Source organism: Sarcophilus harrisii, chromosome 2, assembly GCF_902635505.1.
Source record: "Sarcophilus harrisii chromosome 2, mSarHar1.11, whole genome shotgun sequence".
Lineage (NCBI taxonomy): Eukaryota > Metazoa > Chordata > Mammalia > Dasyuromorphia > Dasyuridae > Sarcophilus > Sarcophilus harrisii.
In genome coordinates, this window is record NC_045427.1 from 196,911,084 (window position 1) to 196,932,814 (window position 21,731).

At 38.2% G+C, this 21,731-nt stretch overlaps 1 protein-coding gene across 1 annotated transcript in view; it reads left to right on the forward strand.

Annotated features, from left to right (window-relative positions):
* Window positions 1-21,731, forward strand: part of EHD3 (EH domain containing 3) — a 54,665-nt gene that overhangs the window by 21,441 nt on the left and 11,493 nt on the right. Inside the window, exon 3 of the mRNA XM_003757820.4 lies at window positions 8,162-8,259. Coding sequence (XP_003757868.1) covers window positions 8,162-8,259 — 98 coding nt within the window. The remainder of the gene's footprint in view (window positions 1-8,161; window positions 8,260-21,731) is intronic.

Here is a 21,731-nt window from a genome sequence, read left to right on the forward strand (position 1 = left end):
GTAAACAATTTGAGCTTATTGAGTCCTTTATAATTGGTTAATCATATAACACCCTTATATTTCTCCTGGGTGTTATATGTCAAATTTTCTCTAAAGTTTTGGAGGTTTTCTCACAAAAATCTGAAAGTCTTTCAGTTCAATAAATGTTCTTTTTGGTTTTTTCCATTCAGGATTACACTTAACGTTGCTGGGTAAGTTATCCTTGATTGTAATCCCAACTCTTTTGTTCAGCAGAATATAGTGTTCCAAGACTTACAGTCATACAGTATTCTATCTGCTAAGTCTTGTGCAATCCTTATTGTAGCCCCTTATTGTATTGTAAACAATTGTTTAAATTGTTTTTCCTTTCTTCTTGTTGCTTCCAATGTCTTCTCTTTAATGTGAGAGCTTCAAAACTTGGCTTGGATATTTCTTTAAGTTTCCTCCTGAGATCTCTTTCAGGTGATGATGATCAATAGACTTTTTTTTTTTTTTTTTTTTGCTTTACCTTCTTATTTTAGAACTTCAGAGAAACTTTTCTTGAAAATTTTATGAAATATTATATCAAGATTCTTTTTTTTTTTATCATAATTTTCAAGTAGTCTGACTGTTCTTATTTTGTTTCTCCTTTTTTTCCTGATGAGATATTTACTTTTTCTAATATTTTTTTCACTCTTGATTTTATAATTTCTGGTATCTCTGGATGTCATTAGCTTTTCTTTGCCCAGTTCTAGTTTTCAAGGAGTTATTCTCTTCTTTGAGTTTTTGAGGTCTTAGTTTGAAATCCTGATTCTACCACTAACTACTTGTTAGAGCTTGGCCAAATTAAGGTCCCTGGATTTCAGTTCAGTCACCTGTAAAAGGAAAGGGTTAGAGACTCCAAGGTTTAGAGGTATTTTAGTATGTTTAACATGATATTTAATAGCTGACTTCTTGGGGAAAAAATAGACATGACACTATTAAGTTTAATCTGAAATGTTAATGTTTTCTTTATCATTTGCTTATGTTAAGCCGTCATTTGTAGTCTTTGCCAATTTCCAAGGTGTGAATGCTCACATTGAAAATCTAACAGTTGGAGAGAGCTGGTACAAGCTGGTTCTAGCACACTGCTGATTTGCCTTCCAGATTTAATCTTATGATGTATGATGGTACCACTGAGAAGAGTCATGATGGAAAGCTTGTGATTGGGGTGGAGGAGGGGAGAATTAAGGGAGAGATGATAAATTTGATTGAAAAAAACTTGCTAATTGTGAAATCATGGGAAGACATCCAAGTGAAAATATGCAGTAGGAAGTCTCTTGGATGAATAAAAGTGGAAAATTTTCTGGCATTAGATATGAGGATTCTGTTATAAAATGAGATGCTAGGACACACCTCTTTAAACAGGAACTCATCTCAGTTATCTGTTTGGTAGATGATCCATGGCTAAAGCTTATGTCATTTTCTCTCTGCCACTGAAAAATGCCAACTCTGGATTTGGCAAGTACCAAGGAACTGAAAACAAGTTGTACAATGAACTTAAGGGAAGCAATTTTAAAGTTAGAGCTTTGGGCAAAATAAATTATAAAGTATATGTGAAAGCCAACTAGAAGTGATTCTTGCATTTTAAAAATATTTAATAATCATTTGGACATAAAGCACTAGTGCTCAGATAAGAGAGGAAGGATTCATGTGATGTCCAGAAGTGATAGAAAACATAAAGAGAGTAGAAATGGTGAAGCATGTCTCCTGTCTCTTGGCAGAGAGGTGATTGATTGTAGCAGCAAATGAGGTATATATTATCAGACAGGTCACAGACTTCATTGTTTTGTTCAACTGTATGTATTTTTTACAAGATGAGGTTCCATAGAGTCTGGGAAGAATCACAGGCAAATTGAAAAAAATGTCAAAACATTTTAAAAAGGGAGGAAAAGAATATAAAAAAGGAGGCGGTATAATATCACAGGAAAGGAACTGAGTTAGCAGTCAGGGAAACAGAATTTTATCCTTAGATCTATTACCAGTGACTATATAACTATAGGCAAACCATTTGAGAGGCAAAATGGTTAAAATTATTTATTTTAAAATATTGTAATAGTAAGTCATTATTTAGAGCTCAAAGGTTTGCAAACGGCTTTATATAGAGTATATTATCTCATTTGATCCTCATACTTATACTATTTATGCTATTATTATTCTTACTTTTCAGATAAGTAAACTGGGATTCAGCAAAGTTTAATGACTTGTTCAGTGTCTTACAGTTAAGTAGGTATTTGAGACAAAATTGAAACTTGGGTCTTGCTAAATCCAAACACTCTCTTATTATATGATCCAGTCAGGAAGACCTGATTCAAATCAAGAGTGTGGTAATAAATGATCCACAACTGAAAAAGTTATGTATGACATACTTTAATTTCCATTACTTTCTTCTTTTTTTTTTTATTATAGATTTTTATTTGCAAGTTATATGCATGGGTAATTTTACAGCATTGACAGTTGCTAAACCTTTTGTTCCAATTTTTCCCCCCTTCCTTCCATCTCCTCCCCCTAATGGCAGGTTGACCAATACATGTTAAATATGTTAAAGTGTAAATTAAATGCAATATAAATATACATATCCTAACAGTTATTTTGCTGTACAAAAAGAATCAGACTTTGAAATAGTGTACAATTAGCCTCTGAAGGAAATCAAAAATGCAGGCAGACAAAAATAGAGGGATTGGGAATTCTATGTAATGGTTCACACTCATTTCCCAGAATTCTTTCTCTGGGTGTAGCTGGTTCAATTCATTATTGTTCTATTGGAACTGATTTGGTTCATCTCATTGCTTTTCCATTACTTTCTTAAGCCCAGGCAGAAAATAAAAAACAAGCCCAAATAAAAATTTGCCAATTTCTAAGGTATAAACATTCACACTGAAAATTTAACTCTCATCTCTACCCAGGCTCCAGCTGGGTAACCAAGTCAAGTTACTTACCCTTTCAGAATTTCCTCAGCTGTATAAAGAAAATAATAAAATCCGAAGTATTAGGGTTGTTGTGAGACTCCTGTGGAATAGTTTGTTAAGCCCTTTGCATATGATAAGGGAATGAATGCCATTTGACATTCCCTAATGTTTCTGTGCCTTCTCAATTTCTTCCTCTGTCTTAATGTTCTTATAGCACTACTGTGAAGATGAAATGACTTACCAGGCTGCAAAGCCCCATACAAATAGAAGGATTATGAATCTAGAGTACTCTGCGAATACTTAATTAATTTGAAGGGTTTTATCACTTTGCAAAAGTGAGTAGCTGTTTGGCCATCAATCCATCATCCCCACCATTGATTTGGATCATTTTCCCCATTCTTCCCTAGACTGTATCAGGGTTTTTTGTTTTTTTTTGTTTTGTTTTGTTTTTTGCCTCTTGTAAATGTTCCGAATGTTTGAGCCAGGCCCCTTCTGCCTCAGCCTTCTACGTGCTTTCTGCTTGGGCTCAGGCATCAAATGGGTAAAAAAAGGCCTTGCTCAGGCCCTTGGAGTCACTATTGCCAACAAGCAAACTTGGGTGGGGTGGGACCTGGCAGTCATACTGGTTAACAGGACACATTTCTCTCACAGCCATTGCAGGAATATCCCAGTTTCTCTGATATACCCACCCACTTGAAAGATCTCCTTGAGATTTTTGCTCTGGGAGAATGAGTGGGTCCAGAATTATAAAGACCCACAAATCATTACCAAATTTCACTTTATAGGAATTTCTCCTCATTCATCCTGCTATCTACTCTTTTTATATTCTAATAAACTACATATCACTTCTAGAGTAATTGGGCTGTAAATTTTACATGCATTTTGAATTAAGATGGGGGAAGGAGGAGAAAGGATATGTAATATGCACCAGGAAGTGTATTAAGTGCTTTACAATCATGACCTCTTTGGAACCTAACAACATCCCTAGGGAACAGGTTTTATTATTATTCCTATATTATAGTTGAAGATACTGAGGCAGTCAGAGTTTAACTGATTTCTCCTGCGTCACACAGCTAATAAATTAATTTCCATCATTTTCTTAAGCCTAGACAGAAAATAAAAATCAAACCCAAATTATAATTTGGCCAAAATTATAATTCAGTCAAATCTGAATTCGGTGCATCCCAACTCCAGGATATCTTTATACTACTGAGATCTTTTTTGTTGTTCTTCAGTCATTTTTCAGTTGTGTCCAACCCTTTGTGACCCCATATGGAGTTTTCTTAGCATAGATCCTGAAGAGGTTTATCATTTCCTTCTCCACTAGATACATACGGTAGATCCATTTTGTCATGGAATCAGATCCACTATATCCAGTGCCTTGCCCAATGTCATAAAAACCAATTAGTGTCTGAGTCTGGATATGAACTCAGATGCCTCATATTGTAATTTTATAGTTTCTCAAAAAGGGAAGAGTTCACAGAATCATAGTTTTAGGGCTAGAATGGAATCTTAATAGCTATCTAATTTAGTCTCCAGAGGTCCAGAAAGATTGAGAGACTTACTTTCCCAAGACCCAAGGGTAGAAAGAAACAGGCCAATTTGGATCCAGCTTTTCTGACTCCAAAGCTCAGAAATTCCCTTCCATTGTTAATTCTCGATATTTTACATATATCTTGTTCTCAGGAGCTCAGGCTATTTTTAGCTTTTGGGTTTGTTCATCCTCCCAGGAGATCTATGATTAGGCTCATATTCATCATCATACAGGATACAGAGTCATAAGAATGCTGGTGAGAAGTTCTTTTTGATCTCTCCTAAAAGCGGTATATTTGAGAAAAGGTCTAAATTACTGTAAATGTGAACTTGGATTCTTCTACTTGTTGGAAGAACTGTGTGTCTCTGTGATATGTTATCAGAGGTGGGGTAAGTGGAGGATTAAATTCCTTCTAGAGAGTTTCATTTTTAAAAAGTCAGGCTGCTAACAGTAATTTATATGCTGCATCATACTTTTTTTTTTTTTTTAGCATCTTTACTCTCTCATCATTATCCCCATTTTGCAAGTAAAAAGCCTTAGACACAGCTTCAAATAAGTTGTGATTTTCCTGAAGTCACAGAGCCAAGATATGTCACTAGAATGGGTGTTTGAGGTACAAAAATTAAGCAAAAATGGTCTTTCATCCATTTAAGGATCTTACAGTCTACCTGTCTTTCACTTACTGTGTCATTTTGGATGAGTCAGCCTCCCTTTGGACTTTGTTTACTCATCTGTAAAATGAAGTTGCTAGACAGTATGGTAGCTGAGCATGGGTATCAGGGGATAGGTTTAAGTCTTTTTTTCTACCATGAATTTGCCACAAAATTTCAGACTAATTGGTTTACATTTCTGGGCCATGATTCCCCTTGTTTGTAAATGAGTGGATTGGGCCAAAAAGTTATCTTTAAGAAACATGGAATATTGAAAAGTTGCTTCTATAGGAAAACTTTCATTCTTAAGTCTGGCTTCTTTGCTTCTTCTCCCCAACAACTGCTGGGATTTCTTTCTCTGAACTTCTCCGACTTTATCCTATATGTACTTCTCTACATACATGTTGTCTTCTCTGGTAGATTGTAAGCTTCTTGAGGGTAGATCTTTATATTTCCCAGTATCTAATAGACTGCTTGATACATAGTGGGCACTTAGTAATGCTTGTGGATTATTTTTATTAACCTAGCAATTAGATATCCATTTTAAATATTTTAAGGAGACAGTAACTGGATTTGGGTAAGTCAGAGAAAATAAGTTTGGAGTTCCATTTTAAAGTCAAGACATAGGAGCCAGAAGCTAGGAAGGATTGAAATTGTCTTCAGTATGTATATGGACAGGGAAGAAATCCCACTTGCAAGGAGCCTTTAGTTTAATATATAATCTGAGCAAGGGCTCTGTCTTTCACCAGAATTCCTTGAATGGAGAACAAGTGTTATATGGCTACATATCTCAACAGTTTGATTAGCACATTCAATCAGTTGTCTTTCAGTCATGTTTAACTCTTCATGACCCCATTTGGGGTTTTCTTGGCAGAGGTACTGAAGCAGTTTTCCATTTCCTTCTCAAGCTCATTTTACAAAGGAGGAAACTGAGACAAGCATGGTGAAGGGATTTGCCCCGGGAAACACAGCTAGTAAATATCTGAGGCCATATTTGAATTGGGAAGGATGAGTCTTCTTGACTCCAGGCCAGGCACTCCATCTGCTGTACTACCTAGCTGCCCCTTATACATGCTTAGCTAATGTTTATTGAATAAATGAATGAATTTAATTGAATGAATGAACTTTGAGCTGCAATTTGTGATCTAGTATAAGAAATCAGAAAGAAAAAAGAGAACAGAACCAGCAAGAAAGAGAATTCACCTAGCTGTATACTAATTGACCTTTGGACTCCCTTAATCTGCCTCATATCTATTACTTAGATTGAGTTCCCCAGATCTGGCAATTGGAGCTACAGTTAAGAAAAGAGGCCAGCTAGGACTAGTGGATCCTATTGAAAACCATGTCCCTGACTTGTTTGACCAGAAAGAAATAACTCTAGGTTTGGAGTCAGATAATATGGGGAAAACCCCTGCTGCTGGCATATGTGATCTTGGCCAATTACTTTTGCTTCAAGGCTTCAGTTTCCTGATCTGTGAAATGGGGGCTTTGAACTAAATGATCTAAAGTTGTTGTCAATCTAACATTTAAGATTACAAATTAAGAATTAAAAAGTATCACCACAACAATCTGATCTGCAGCCTCATTCTGTACTTGAACACCAATTTAAATTAAAATTTTGATTTGCATATAGATATATATAGATAGATAGATAGATAAATAGATATATAATAAAATGGGGAAAGAAGATTGTACATAAAGCTGCAAACTTCTATCATATAGTCATAATAAATTCCCCATTTAACTTTCAAAACTATTCTTCTGGTCTATAATTTTTTCTAGCTTTCCTTTTTTTCTGTTCTCTATTGTCCCTTAAAAAAGTTTTAACGAGTATCTTTCCTTCCTTTTCTTTTTATTCCTTTTTTTTTGGATGTCTTAAAACAAACAATCTCTCTGTCTCTCTCTCTCTCTTTCTTTCTGTTTCTCTTCCTCTTTCTCCTCTCCCTTCCTCAATTAAGGGAGGGGAAAACACCTTTTAACAAATATACTTATTCAAGTAAAACAAATCTCACTTAGGATATGTGCATCTTATTTTGCATCTTAAATCTAGCTCTTCTCTGTCAGAAGCTATACTATACTTCACCCTTAGACTCCTGGTTTACAGGTGAGGAAAAGGTGGTCCAAGAGACTTATTTTCTCAAGGTCTCATAAATGATAAGCATCAGAATCAATATTTAAACTTGTCTTTTCATTCTAAAGCCAGTGATTCTTGTATAATAAGACCCTGAATAATAATAATTTGACATTTATTTAGTTCCTTCATGTTTGCAAATTATTTGATATATATTATTTATTTTGAGCCTCACAATAGCCCTGTAAGGTAAGGGATATTATTAGCCCCATTTTACAGATGAAAAACTGAGATTCAGAGAAGCTAAATTACTTTCCTAGGCTCATACCAATAATCAATATCCAAGTCAGAGTTTAATCCAGATCTTTCTGATTTCAGGTCTTGCATGAAAGCCACTGTGCCCAAGTGTCTCTCAGTTTCCGGGTTTAATTTATTAATCAGTGGACACAAACATTTGTTGCCTTCCCAGTAAGGCCCCAAATTCAGCTACATATGTCACTGTAATATATATACAGAGATAACATTTGGATGGGCTGTGCCTTGTAGAGGAAAACAGATGCTAAGAGAAATTAGCAGCTCTACTCAGATACTTGAGAAAATAATTCTTAATTTCCTAATTAATGATATCCAAACATTGTATTGGTGATATTGGCAAAGGTGGGGCAGGGTAGTGAGTTCCCCATCCCTGGGAATACTGAAGCAGATGGTGGTTGATTTTGTGGGGGATGTGAGTCATACTTTAGGGAGAAGTCAATCTAGAAGTCCCTTTCTACACTGAAATTCCCTAATTCTTCAAGGTGTACTATATTTGATATATAAGATATATAGAGAGAATATATGGGAGCTGGGTTTCATCATTTTTTACACCATCTCCTCCACTCTCTCCCACCCCAAAGACCCAAGGCTTCCATAAGGAAAATGAGGGCCAGATTGACAAAATGTGACCTTTTTCTTACCATAGTGTTTTTTTTTCCTTTCTTTTTCTTCTTTTCTCTTACAGATTTGTGTGTGCCCAATTGCCCAATGCAGTGCTAGAAAGCATCAGTGTCATCGACACTCCTGGGATCCTGTCTGGAGAGAAACAAAGAATTAGCCGAGGTAAAAGAGCCATATTGCTTGATGTGCTGGGCACAACAAAAAGGTGAATTAAGGAACATGGACCCGTAAATCTATTCCAGAGGCAAAGCCCTGGATGTGGAAATAAGAGGACAACTTGCTTCTGTTCCATAGACCTGGAATGCTTTGCCCCTCCAGGGTCTGAGAAGGATGCTCTTGAAATTGTCCCAACAGGAGATGGGGAAGGGGAGCTTTATGGAAAGATCCCAGGAGCCCCATATCAGGGTTGAATCCTGGATCTGGGTTCAAGGACTGCTTCTGATCCTGGCAAGTAATTTCATTTTTCAGTGCCTCTGGCAACTTAGTATATAACTTGCAAAACAGTTGCAAATATTTATTGGTATTTGGTAATGGGAGTTCCATATGCCAGTGAAATCAGAGAATCTAGTTTAAAAGGGAAAAAAGTTGACCTTGGTGTAGAGCTGGAAGGTTTACAGAATGACTTACATTTATTAGCTAATTTGATCCTCACATCCCCAAGAGATAGGTGCTATTATTATTGCCATTTTCTGGATGAGAAACTCAAAAGTAAGTGACGTGCCCAGAGACATATAGATGGCAAATGTCAGAGGCAGATTTGAACTCAGGTTCTTCTGATTCCTTCACCATATTCTCTCCCCAGGCCTCCATAGAGTTAGATCATTGTTGTGGTGGGGGCAGATGAGAATATAAGTTCTTTTAGTTCCTTCCTTTCTCCTCTTCCCCTGGAAATTCCAAGGCCAACTCCCATGGCTTCCTTCATTGCTAAAATCTTGGCACATAGTTATTATTAGACATGTTTGTCTGGCCTATCTTCCTGGGGCCCCCAGAAAATTTTAATTTCCACATGGCATCTCAGGGGAGTAGCATCCTCAAGGGCCAATAAAAATCCCCACTTTTTACTCAGGAGGAAGGAATTTGTTTGGGCTGCCATCCCCAGTACACACCAGATCAACATCCAGAGCCAATGACGGAGTAGAAAGGTCTTCAGAGTAGAGTAGAAAAATATTGAGTACATTAGGAAAACCAGGGGTAGATCCTGTTTGCCTCTTTCTTTCCCACTTATCTCTTGTTTTCTTTATGTCTGCCTCCTTGAACACTCTCCATTAAGAAAGACTTCTAAGCTCATCAAGGAGCGAGGAGAGGTGAGAATTTCAAGATAGGTTTAGGAGAAGATACTTACTTAAAAAATAAATTGTTGGGGCAGCTACGTGGGGTAGTGGATAGAGTACCAGCCCTGAAGGCAGAAGGACCTGAGTTCAGATTTGGCATAAGACACTTAACAGTTCCTGACTGTGTGACCCTGGACAAGTCACTTAACCCCAATTGCCTCAGAAAAATAAGTAAATAAATAAAATTAATTGTCACCTTATGCAGATTGACAGCAACAGTGATAAGAGCCCTGGGCTTGGAATCAGGAATTCCTGAGTTAAAAATCTGGCTTCAGATTTACTAACTAGCAGTGTGAACCTGGGCAAGCATCTTAATCTGTTTCCTCAGTGTACAGTGGGGATAGCAATAGCACCTACATCCTAGAGTTGTAAGGATCAGATAAGATCATATTTTACAAAGCACTTAGCAGTGTTCTCTTTTTTCCTTTCCTCTCTTGAATAATGTCATACAATTTTCTAGGGTGGGGGGGGGGGTAGCATTCTGGCTGGATGCCTTCTCCATTATGGAGCAGGTAAATTAAATTTTAGCAAAGGGAAAATGGCCTAGGGGCCCATTCTAGGTCTTCTTATAGTGACACCTCCCTTTTCAGAACTTTGGCACTAATTGAAGTCCAGGGAGTAATTCCTGGACACATAAAAGTTGTAAGTGTGAGCATGGTGCACTAGAAAGAATTTGGAGTCCTGGGCTCCTAGGATGCAACACTCAGAGCCCGAAGGGACCTCAGAGACTTTCCAGGTCTCTGAATGAAGAAGCTGAATCTGTGAGAAGCTATAGGAAAAGAGTCCCAAAGAATAAAGTCACAGGACATTAGTTTAAATTCCTGCCTCTGACACTTAATCCCTATGCCATTTTGGACAAGTCACTTTTATTTTGACCTCATTCTCTTGGGTTAAATGAGGGCATTGGACTAATGGTCTGTAATAGAGCTATGATACTTTTATTGGTAGGAGAATGGGGAGAAATCTTAACAACTAGAGCCGGGATTTTCATATTCTTCAGTTTTATTATGACTTTGTGTGTTCTACAAGGTGTAGCAATTTTTGGCTAAGCCCTCTATTCATGGGCCTGTAGCACTAGTGATAACTAGGGTGGAGATGATTGGACTTTGACCCAGAGTGTCAAATTTAAAAGGTGCTGACAGCACTTTGTTTCAATTCCTCAACAGCAAAGAAATGACAGAGCTTAAGACCTAGTTGGTAAGAAAAGAAACTATCCGAAGTTAAAAATAAAGAGCTATCAAATGACCTTCCCATCCCTGGTCTTTGTCTTTGACTTCCTTTACCATGTGTGATACTTTTCCCATGCTCATAAATTCCTAGTTGCTACTTTGCCTGCAGATCTTGGTTTGCCAGAGATTTTTTCCTTTCTCCCCTCTTTACTTCATTTCCTCTTCTTCTCCCAAGTTAGATGACAAAGAGTGGGTAGAGCAATGGGCTTGCATTGAGGAAACCTAAGTTCAAATTCTGCCTAAAAGCTCTGTGATTCTCAGTTTTTTCATCCATAAAATGGGCAATAATTAGTCTACGATCTAATGCCAAAAGAGTGCTTTAGATAAACTAGAAAAAGCTGTGGAGATTAGAGGATTACATTTCTCTCCCTCTGTCTTTATTTATCTCCTTCATTCTTTATCTCCTCCTGCTCAGCTCAGATACTGTCCCTGCCTGAATAGGGAAATGTGGACCCTTTTTTTTTTCTCTTTTTTCCCTCATGGCTTGCTGCTACAGGAGACAAGGGGAAGTCAATCTCTACCCTGGTATGTGAGGTCAAGGAAGTTTAAGACCTTGTCTCTCTTCTGGGTACCTTATCTTTATCTCATCATGCTTTCTTTCCTTTCCTGTTCAGATGCAGAGGAGGGCTATAGCTGCCTGTATAGATGCCCATTTGGAGGTATACCCTGATGTTTTCTCTAGCACATAGCCTCTCTGACCTCTTAGCAGCTTGGGTGGCTGTTTGGGATTTTGTTTTATTTTTATTTTTTTGCTTTTTAGCCTCTCCCTTTGGTTTCCTCACCCTTCTTCCTACTTCCCCAGATCTACTTCAAACCGGTAGAATTTGTAACACTTCTGGCAGTAGTTGTGACTCATCCCATCCCTGAGTGGTATGGTAGCCCTAACTGAGAAATAACAACTTAACAAATGTACAACCCAGTGTCTCTTAAGAAGTATGAGACAGGTTTGGGTGCCTTTCATTTGAAGGACTTGGAAAAGGCACACTTGAATTTGTATCTCTGAGAAACTCTTTTTCTTTGACAGAGTACCCACAAAGACCTAGGTCTCTGAATCTTTAAAGAGATCTAGATTAGGATTTGAGAGATTTAGATTCAAGGAGCATTTAATTGGATAAAATAGCAGCGTGATATTAGACAAATCTCTTTATCTCCCTGGGCCTCCTAGTCTGCTCATTCATAAAACAACAGCATTAGATGAGATCATCTCTTGCATCTTTTCAAACTTCAGTAGTCCAAAATTAAATTCTGTCTCTGCCAAACCAGTCGTTCAATAAATCAGCAGTCCAATATTATGTAAGTTATAATCATATATATATCAATATATATTCAATCTATATATGTATAGATCAATATATATTATCAATATAATCAAATATATATTTGATTCTAATCAATTCTAATTGATCAATTCTATCAATTGTAGATCAATTCTAATCAATTCAATAGTGCCATTGCTGTTGGAAAGGGCATAACAATTGACTGCCCTGTGGCTCATTTTATCCTCCCTAAAACTGCCCAAACCAAAACTACCTTCCCTGGCCACCATTCCCCTTATAAATGTGTTGTGTTCCCATTAAAATGTCAGCTTCTTAAAGGCAAGGACTGTCTCACTTTTGTATTTGTAGCTCCAGCATCATAACTCAGGGCTTGGAACCTAGTAGGTGTGTAATAAATGCTTGTTAGTCAATTGAATAAACATTTATTAAACACTGTGGCAGACACTAGGTATACAAATACAACTATGAGATAATTCCTCTTTGTGGAGGGAAGAGATTGTAAGAGACTGAAGGAGACCTAAAAATGGTGAATTTTGGTCTAGCAGATGGAGTTGTAGTTCAGGCTAGACTAAATACCTGGGTTTGCATGTGACAGAAGAAACTCTAGTTTGGGGTGTTCTTCAGTCTTTGCTGCTTATAGGAATTTGGGGGATTTGTTTGGGTGGGTAGGGAGAGGCTGGGGAGGCTGGAAGGTTCTGGAACTGTATATTATCCAGAGAAGGACTCAACTGGTTGGTACCACCCCACTTTGTTTTGTAAGTGGTTCTGGGCAACTGGGAGCTAAAGCAATGACTTCTTGTTTCTTCAGTGTAATCCTCAGTGTTATCCCTCTGATTTCCTACACCTACCACCTGTATCTTCTTCCCTGCTTTATGTCCTTCTACACTGAGAGAAAAAGAGTAAAGCCTGTAATAATACCTTTCCTGAGGAAGACCAATCTCCAGTTTCTCTGGATATGTAAAGTTATCATATTTTTCTCCCTTTAAATACAAAGTATGGCTTCTACACATATCTTCATCTTTGTGAAATTCAAGAAGAAAACCTTTCAGTTTGAATTTCTTTCATAATTTAGTCCCATACTGTTTTTTTTTTCCTTCCTTGCTTCCTCTTTCTCTTCTTCCCTCCTTTCTTTTTTCTTTTCTTTCCTCCTCCTATCCTTACCTTCTTTCTTCTCTCTTCCTACTTTCTTCTTTCTCTCTCCCTTCCTTCTTTTCTTCCTATCTTTCTTTCTTCTGTTCTTTTGTTTTCTGTTTTCATTTCTTCTTCCTCTCTCTCCCTTCCTCCCTTTCTTTCTTTCTCTTACTTTTGTTCAATTCTTTCTTTTCTCCCTTCCTTCTTTCTCCTTCCTTTCCTTCCCTCCCTTCCTTCCTTTTTTATTTCTTTCCTTCCTTCTTTTCTTTCACTTTCTTATGATATCCTTTCTTTTTTCTCTTCCTTCTTTTTTCTTTCCTTTTCCTCTCCCTTTCTTTCTCTTTCTTCTATTCTATCCTTTCTTCTTTCTCTCTCTTCCTTCCCTCTTTCTTTTCTTCTTTCTTCTTCCTCTTCCTCCTTCCTTTTTCTCTCTTTTTTCCTTCCTATTCCCTTCCCTTCCATTGAAGTAAGGAAAACTTGTGTCAAACATTCATTAACTGTATGACCTTAGGCAAATTACTTAACCCTCCTAAACTCAATTTATTCATTAGATTGTAAGTTCTTTGAATACAGGTATTGTCATTTCCTTTTTTTATACCCCCAGTACTTAACAGTGGATTAAAACAGAAAGATAATAAATGTTTATTGGTTGATCTGTAAAATGGGAATAATAATAGCATTAACTCAACAAGGTTGTTGGAAGGGGATCAAACGATGACATATGGTCCTCACATTGCAAAGCACTATATAAATATTAGCTATTTTTTTTCTTCCTGCCTTGTCTAAACCAATGATTCTTTCCCTCCAGCTCACCCCGCCATTTCCTGACTTAACCCAAACCAGCCTTGCCATGGCCATTGCTTAGCCCTGATCTTAGGGTTAAAATGTTTCTGTTTCTTGTCTGGTACCCACAAGCCTTATAAAACTTGATTAGGCCTAACAGGTCCCCCTCCCTCTGCTTTCTGGAAGAGATAATGGACCCAAGAGTCAGTTATCAGACCAGAATATCCTCTTCCTGGCCTGGGTCCAGACCACAAATGTGGCTATTGGCAAAGATGTCCCAAGTTATAAGTGCATACTGAGAACCTGGGTGCTGCCACAATATTCCTGCCTTGGGGATGCTGTTCTGAGTATCTCATTAGATGTTATTATTTTTTAATTGCTGAAGTCATGGTGAGTATGGAAAGAAATTAAAAAAAAAAAAAAAACCCACAAAGCCATAAAGAAACAAAAGGAGTGAATCTAGCAACAACAAAAAACAACTAAATGTCTTTGAACCTTTGATCTGAATAAAGCCTGACATTGTTGGAACCACAAACTGAAAGAGAAATTTTGTGTTGATACAGTGCCCCTCCTTGTCCTTCTCCCCTCCCCAGTTTGCCAAAGAAACCTGCCAATCCATTGAAAAGACAGGAATCCATTTCTTAGTTCTCCTGTACTCCTGGCTCTGTTTACTCTGTGTTACTTAGCCCACTGGCAGAACCAGCCCAGCCAGTTTGTACTAGGCCCCTTATCATTTCTTCTTGCCTATGCTCCAGCTTGGGGCTCTGTGAATGGGGTTGATGTTATCTCCTGGTGACATTTTGGTTCCCCCAAGCTTCCTGAGGAAAGTGTCGGTTATGCCCCAGTATTCCTGTGACCACCCCTTTGGGAGGTGACTTATGAAACTCTTAAAAGGTCTAGATGTAGGCAGGAAGACTTCTTGGCCTGAGGTTGCGTAGGCGAGTGTTCAGTTTCACTGACCAAGACTTCTGGTAATGGGGGAAGACAGAGAAGTGCAGAGTACTTGGTATACATGTACAAGGTGGCCCATGCAGAACACACAAATGTGCAAGGGCTTCTGACTGGGTTGGGAGAGGGAGAAAGAGTGGCAGAGAAGAGAGTGACTTTTGGTGCTAGCAGTGAGGTCTGTTCTGTCCTTTTCTTCTAGGAAAGACTCAGTCCTAGGGATCTTACTGGGAAGGGACAGTGGTGGAGCTTAGTGGAAGGGTATAAAAGGCTAGACCTTCTCCTGGGCCAGGGTTATTGAGTATTTCTGATATGGAGTTTCCCACAATCCCCACCTCAGGAAAGGAGCCCTTTGACTCTGGACTATGTAATTCAAGAAATTGTAGGGAATTCCATCTGAAGCCAAATACTTTTATTTTTCTTGTTGAGGCAATTGGGATTAAGTGACTTGCCCAGAGTCACTCAGCAAGGAAGTGTTAAGTATCTGAGGTCAGATTTGAACTCAGGTCCTCCTGACTTTAAGGCTGGTGCTTTATCCACTGCACCATTTAGCTGCCCCTTTTTTTTATTCTTTAGATAAATAGATGCGTAGTCAAGCTCAATCTTTGTTTCACATCCTCAGATCCCTCAGGCAGTTACTAGATATTTAAAATCAGTTCCTTTTGAGGTGTAATTACTCTGAACTTTAAACAGATGTTTACTTCATGGCCTATAGGATAACCTGCTTTTTGAATATATTTTTCAGCCGAGTAGAGGTTGGGATGGATTGAGCCGAGAACGACCCAAAGACTAGGTGTGACATATTGAAGACCTATACTAGACCTGAGTGGTGAGAGGGGCGGATGTTGTTAAGGTTAAAAAACAATAATGTTGGCAGATTAGTTATTTGGGGTGAGTGAGACTGAGTACTCTAAGCTGCAGGCCTGAGTGACAGAAAAGATGGTGGAACTCATGATAGTCATTGGAAAGCTCAGCAAAGGAATTTGGAAGGAAAGATAATGAGTTCTGTTTGGGATGTGTTAACATTTGAAATGCTTATAGAACACTGACCTTGTCCAATGTCCAAGAGATAATTGATAGTACAAGACTGAGCTCAAGAGAGAGACTAGGACTGGAGAGATATAATAGATTGGATGTTCAAAGAACTGCAAGTAGGTCAGGATAGCTAGGCCATATATTGTGTGGAGGGGAGCTAAGTATATGAAACCTGGAAAAATAGGAAAATTCTAAGTTATAAAGAGCTTTAAATGACACACTGAGGAGTTAGTTATATTTGATCCTGCGGGTAATGGAATTACTGGAACCTTTTGAGCAGATATCGTGATCTGACCTATACATTAAAAAATCATCCTAGCAACCAAATCGGAGGATGGATTGGTATAGAGAGACTAGAAGCAAAGAAAGTGGTGGAAACCTCATTTCATTTTGAAGAAAGACCATGTGGCATATTTTTATCATAAAGGTTGGTAACTGGAAGCCTGAGTTCTGTCAATACATTCACCAGTGCAATGGTGGGAGAGTGGAGAATTGATGTAAGGTAAAGTACAGGTTCTGGGCCTGTCATTAATTCACTGTATGATTTAGGGTGCATAATTTCTGTTGGCTAAACCTCCTATCTGTAAAATGAAGGAATTGGATTAGAGGGGTTCTAGATGAGATCTAGGATGCTATTTTCCTCCCAACATCTTCCTTTAAGGACCTCACTCAGTAAGAAGACAGAAAAGATTCAGGTCAGCATTTGTGTAGCTCTGTAATTTAGAAAAGCAGTACACTATCATGGAAAGGAACCATTTGTTCAACAAGAATCATGTATTTACATTTTATAGAGATATTTCATTTTTATATTGCCTTGTCTTCTTTATCCCTTTCCTCCTAGAAAGTCATCCGTTGTGACAAGAGAAGAAAAATCTTGGGGATGGAGAGGAAGGGGAAGATTTGGAGGGAAGGAGGAATGCAGTTAAAAAAAATTAACCAGTATATCAACCAAATCTAACAATATATACAGCATTCCATATAACTAGTCTTTCCACCTCTGTTAAGCGGTCAAGAAAGTATATTCCCATATCTCTTCTGAGCAAATACAATGGTTTTTTAGTTTTCTGTTTTAATTTTAGTTTTTTAGCATTGAAAGAGAGAAAAATAGCTAAAACATATTGTCTGCCCTCAAAAAGCTTTTATAAGGAGGTTCATCCTTTGGTGGATGCATGATTTTGTTAAAGCAGATCACAGTTCCTCTTTGCTTTCTTGTCCTTTGGAAACATGTGAAAATACAATTATTATACAGAAATCTTAGCTGACATCTCTATGTAGGGGTCTAAGATTTTCAGATCCTTACAATGAACCCTGTCAGGTAGGTACAACAGGTAATATTATATGCAGATGAGGAAAGTAGGAGAAGTGATCTTTCGTAACCTTCGATCTTTTCGATCACAGATCTTTTCGTAAGGTCACACAGCTAATAAATGTTAAAGGTGGAATTTGAATCAAATTCTTTAATTACTCTTGGTTCAGCACTCCTTTCTGCTGTCCCATGCCGATTTTCTGTATGATGGGATTATGATGTTTAAATCAGATACTAAAAACTTTGAGTTAAGAGGACGGGTCAATTAAGAGAACTCCAGCATAGAGTCGGTATGTAAAAGTAAAAAAAAATGTTTGAGAAGAAGCATCACTTCTAATTTGGAGATGGGGAGAAGAAATAGGAGAGAAGGAAAGTTTCTTGGAGCAGAAAGGAGATTCTTGTGCTTTTGTTATTTACTAAGTGTCTATTAAGAGCCAGGCTTTTCCTGGCTTTGAACAAACTCAATTCCTCTTTGTGTCTCTTGTTTCCTTGTCCACCAACTAAAGTTACTAATATCTATCTTAGAGGGCAGTTCTAAGATCCAAATAAAATAATGTGGATGAAAAATAGAAAGCTATTTTCAGAATATAATGTGTATCATACAAATTAAGATGATGGTTAACGTTTTTCCACAAATCTTCAGACCATCTCTCAGTGTGTGGGAAGAAGTCAGATGAAAAATTGGTGACTGTAAAACCTCATTCATTTCCTGCAGCTGAGCATTAGACAAGCTTTGTTTCTAGCTCTCTGGTACCTTTGAAGGCAGAGGATTTGAGTATAGGTCAGTGATGTCTGCACAGTTTGGGCAAGTTATATTGTGTTTGGTCTAGTGCTTTTCAAGCAGCCCAAATAATACTTATTAAGTGCACTAGATTTTTTCATTCATCCATTCAATTTGTTTATTCATCATTTATTAAATGCTTCCTCTATGTCAGGCACTAGCCTGTTTGGGATTGTAGAATTTGAGAGTTGGAAGGGTCCGTGGTATCTACATATAATATACGTACAAAAGAAATCCCCAATACAACATACCCAACAAGTATCTGTTCTCTGCATTAAGACTTGTAAGAAAGGCAAATCCACCATCTCCCAAAGTATCTCATTTCACTTTGGGAAAGCTTTATTCATTGTGATGTTTTTTCCTAGAAAATTTTCCTCTTTACAACTTATACCATTGTTTTAGATATTGGAAAATAGGTTTTATCCCTTCCTCTGCCCCCACCCATCCAGTCTTCTCTAGGCTAAAATCCCCATCTCTTTCCATTGATTTTCACAGGATATGATCTTGAGACCCACCTCATTGTGTCAGTGTCCCAGATGTGGTCTGACCAATGGACATAGAATAAAGCCATGACTCCCCTAAGATAGCTCACTGTGGTATTCATTTTTTGGCTGCCATATTGGTCTTCCTCACTACACATCTGTATTACTATAAAATTCCTATTCACTATTCTTGACCTTTTCCAGTTTAAACTGCTTCTACTCTCAGATTAGAGGTCATCCAGATTAGCAAATGTCTGACTCGGTGTCACACAACTAGCTAGCTGGTAACTAATTAGGCCTCAGCTCTTCTGAATATTGCTCCAATGTTAATGGTATTATTCCACAATGATTCTCAAAAAATCAGACTCTTAAAGCCCTTTCACCACAGATCCTAACAGGAACTAGTGTTTACATGGAGCTATTTTTAAGTAAGAGGCAAATTTCCATTCTTACAGTCAGGCAATGCTGACCTGGTATTTTCTTAAATTTTTCTTCTTCCCTTTACCTCAGCTATGGAGATTTGCCAGTCATGTCTTTTTGCCTTCTGTTTTGGTAAGGGCCATTTGAGCCCATCCTGGCAAATTAAAAGGTCTGGAATCATCCATTGACCATCCAGCAGCTTTAGATTAAGCAGTCTCTCTTCCAATAGGTAGAATGTCTAATTTGCAGTTTCTCCAGTTCCTTATACCAAGCCCAGAGGTGTTTTTCCCTTTTCAATTTAGGAAACTCCTTTTTTGATAAGAGGATATTAATGTTAACTGGTGAGATATATATATATATATATATATATATATATTTTTTTTTTTTTTTGTCTTGCTGTCCATAGCTTCTAAAACAACCCAACAGAATGTTTTTGTGTTGTTTTGAATTCATTTGTGATTTCACTGGTGTAAGCATGACCTCCTAGTAAAGAATTTCTCTCCTCCAAAACACGTCTGCCACCATGTGCAATTTATCTATGAGAGCATTCCCTGGGAATGCTAAGAGGTTAAATGGATTGCCCAGGGTCTTGTATTAGATATAGGACTTGGATCCAGGTGTTCTAGATTCCAGGGCTGGTTCCTTACCCATGACTCCACCCTGTGTCTGTCTTGTACATAGTTTCTGCTCAGCAAATATTGAATACATAAGTGTAAACAATAAATACCTATAACATAAGATAATAGATAGAAAGATAAGTGAATTATAGGGGCTATATCTGAATAAAGTTCTGTGTGAAATCTAAAAGGAGTTGGGGTGGGGACTGTCATTCCATTCCCTTCCAGTCTCCCTCTCCCTTTGACACAGACCAATGTAAGAACAGTTGAAGCAGAGAATTAACCCTCACCAGCCACCTTCAAGTAGATCTCAAAAAAATTCCAAGGCCAAAGTTTTTGCAATCTCAGAATCACTGCTGTATGCTGAAACTGTCCAGAAGCATCAGCACCTCCGCAGCCCACCAAGCCAATGATATTTGGTGAAAGGGGAAGCGCAGGAAACCAACGGAGAGTCAGAGGACCTGAATTTAGACTATTCCCTGGGTGGCAATCAGGCATCTTTTTGGACCTCATTTTTCTCATTTAGATGACCTTTAGAGTCATTTCCAGCTCAATCACTCAGTGGTTAGAAGGCCATCCCTAAGGCTGGGAAGACTCCATTCCCAAGTTCAAATCTGACCTCCGACTCTTACTAGCTGTGTGACCCTGAACAAATCACTTAACTCTTTTTGCCTCAGTTTCTTTATCTATACAATGAGCTAGAGGAGGAAATGGTAAATGATTTTGGTATCTCTGCCAAGAAAAGCCCAAATGGGATCATGAAGAGTCAGACACAATTGAAAAATGACTGAATAATAAAAAGGTCCCTTCCAGGATGCAGACACTCCCTCTGAGTACTTCAGGTTGCCTCAGCACCTTCTGAGGAACAGCATTTCTATTGGACAGCTTCCAGAACCTTAGAGTAGCCCTGGCCCCTTATCTCTGCTGAATGGGAAGTTTAAAAATAGAATATGGCTGTCCCGTGACAGATCAGCGGGGCAGGTCTCCTGCCCCCGGCTCATTGGAGTAGGGACAACTTGAAGCTAGTAAATATGTTTGGCAATGATCAGCTTTGCTGCAACAGGAGTTGGTTGGGTCATTTGGCTATATTATGGAAAAAAGTACTTTCTCCTCTCAGATTCCTTGGGGTCCCTAGTTGAGAAGTCCATGTAAAAGTTGGGAGGAAGCAGAGTGAATACCAGAGGATCCTAGCTTTGGGCCTCAAGTCCAACCTGTTTTTCAGATGAAAAAACTGAGGCCCAAAGAGAAGAAATGATTTAACTGAAATTACACAGCTAATATAGGGTCAGGGAATTCAGTTCAACAAGCATCATTTACTTAAAGTCTGCTCACCCTTTGGCATTGTTTGCTTGGTCTTACACACACACACACACCCTCTCAAACATTCCCTGTCCTCAAAGCCATGAGTTCCATGTAGATTTTCTCATACCCTTCCAATGGATTCTGTCCTAGTGAAAATGCCTTCCCAGATTCAAGCAGTGTCTCTAAGAAAAGCAGTGCTAGTTTCCCGCCTAGACATTAAGTTGCCATTAAAATTCTGACTCACTATTATCAGAACTGGTGGGATGAAAGGATTAGCTAATTGACATTACAACTGACAAACCCTCACCAAGCCCCAGACTATTCTGCTTTTGCCCAAGGTTAGTTTAAGTGTCCTCTGAAATGACTTGTCTCATCCCAGCTGCAAAAGTCAAGTCTAATGGGCTTGTCCAAGAGCACCCACCCTCAACCTCCTCCTTTGATCTCAAAGATCAAACTATTTTAAATCCACTTTGTAGTAGTTACAGGGCTTACAGTTTTGTAACAGTAACTACTTACCTTCTCTTATGTTGATTTTCACTCAAGTAAATGAAGAAACTCTTTAGGTACTTGGAGAGCCAGATTTGAGTTTAAATCCTGCCTCTGACATTAGCTGGATAAGTCCCTTAACCTTTCTCCATCTTTTTTTCCCCAGCTGTTGAATGGCAATAATAGTACCTACATCCCTTGTAGTAACTAGTTATTTTTCTTTTTTTTTCTTTTTGCTGGGGTAATTGGGGGTAAGTGACTTGCCCAGGGTCACACAGCTAGGAAGTGTTAAGTGTCTGAGATCAAATTTGCACTCAGATCCTCCTGACTTCAGGGCTGGTGCTCTATTCATTACGCCACCTAGCTGCCCTGAGATAGTATAGCTAGAGTGTTGGGATTGGAGACAGAATGAGGAGAGTTCTATTCCAATCATAGAAGTCCACACCTGTTTCCTCATCTGTAAATTGGAGATAATAGCACACATATATATTTCATACATGCATGTGTAT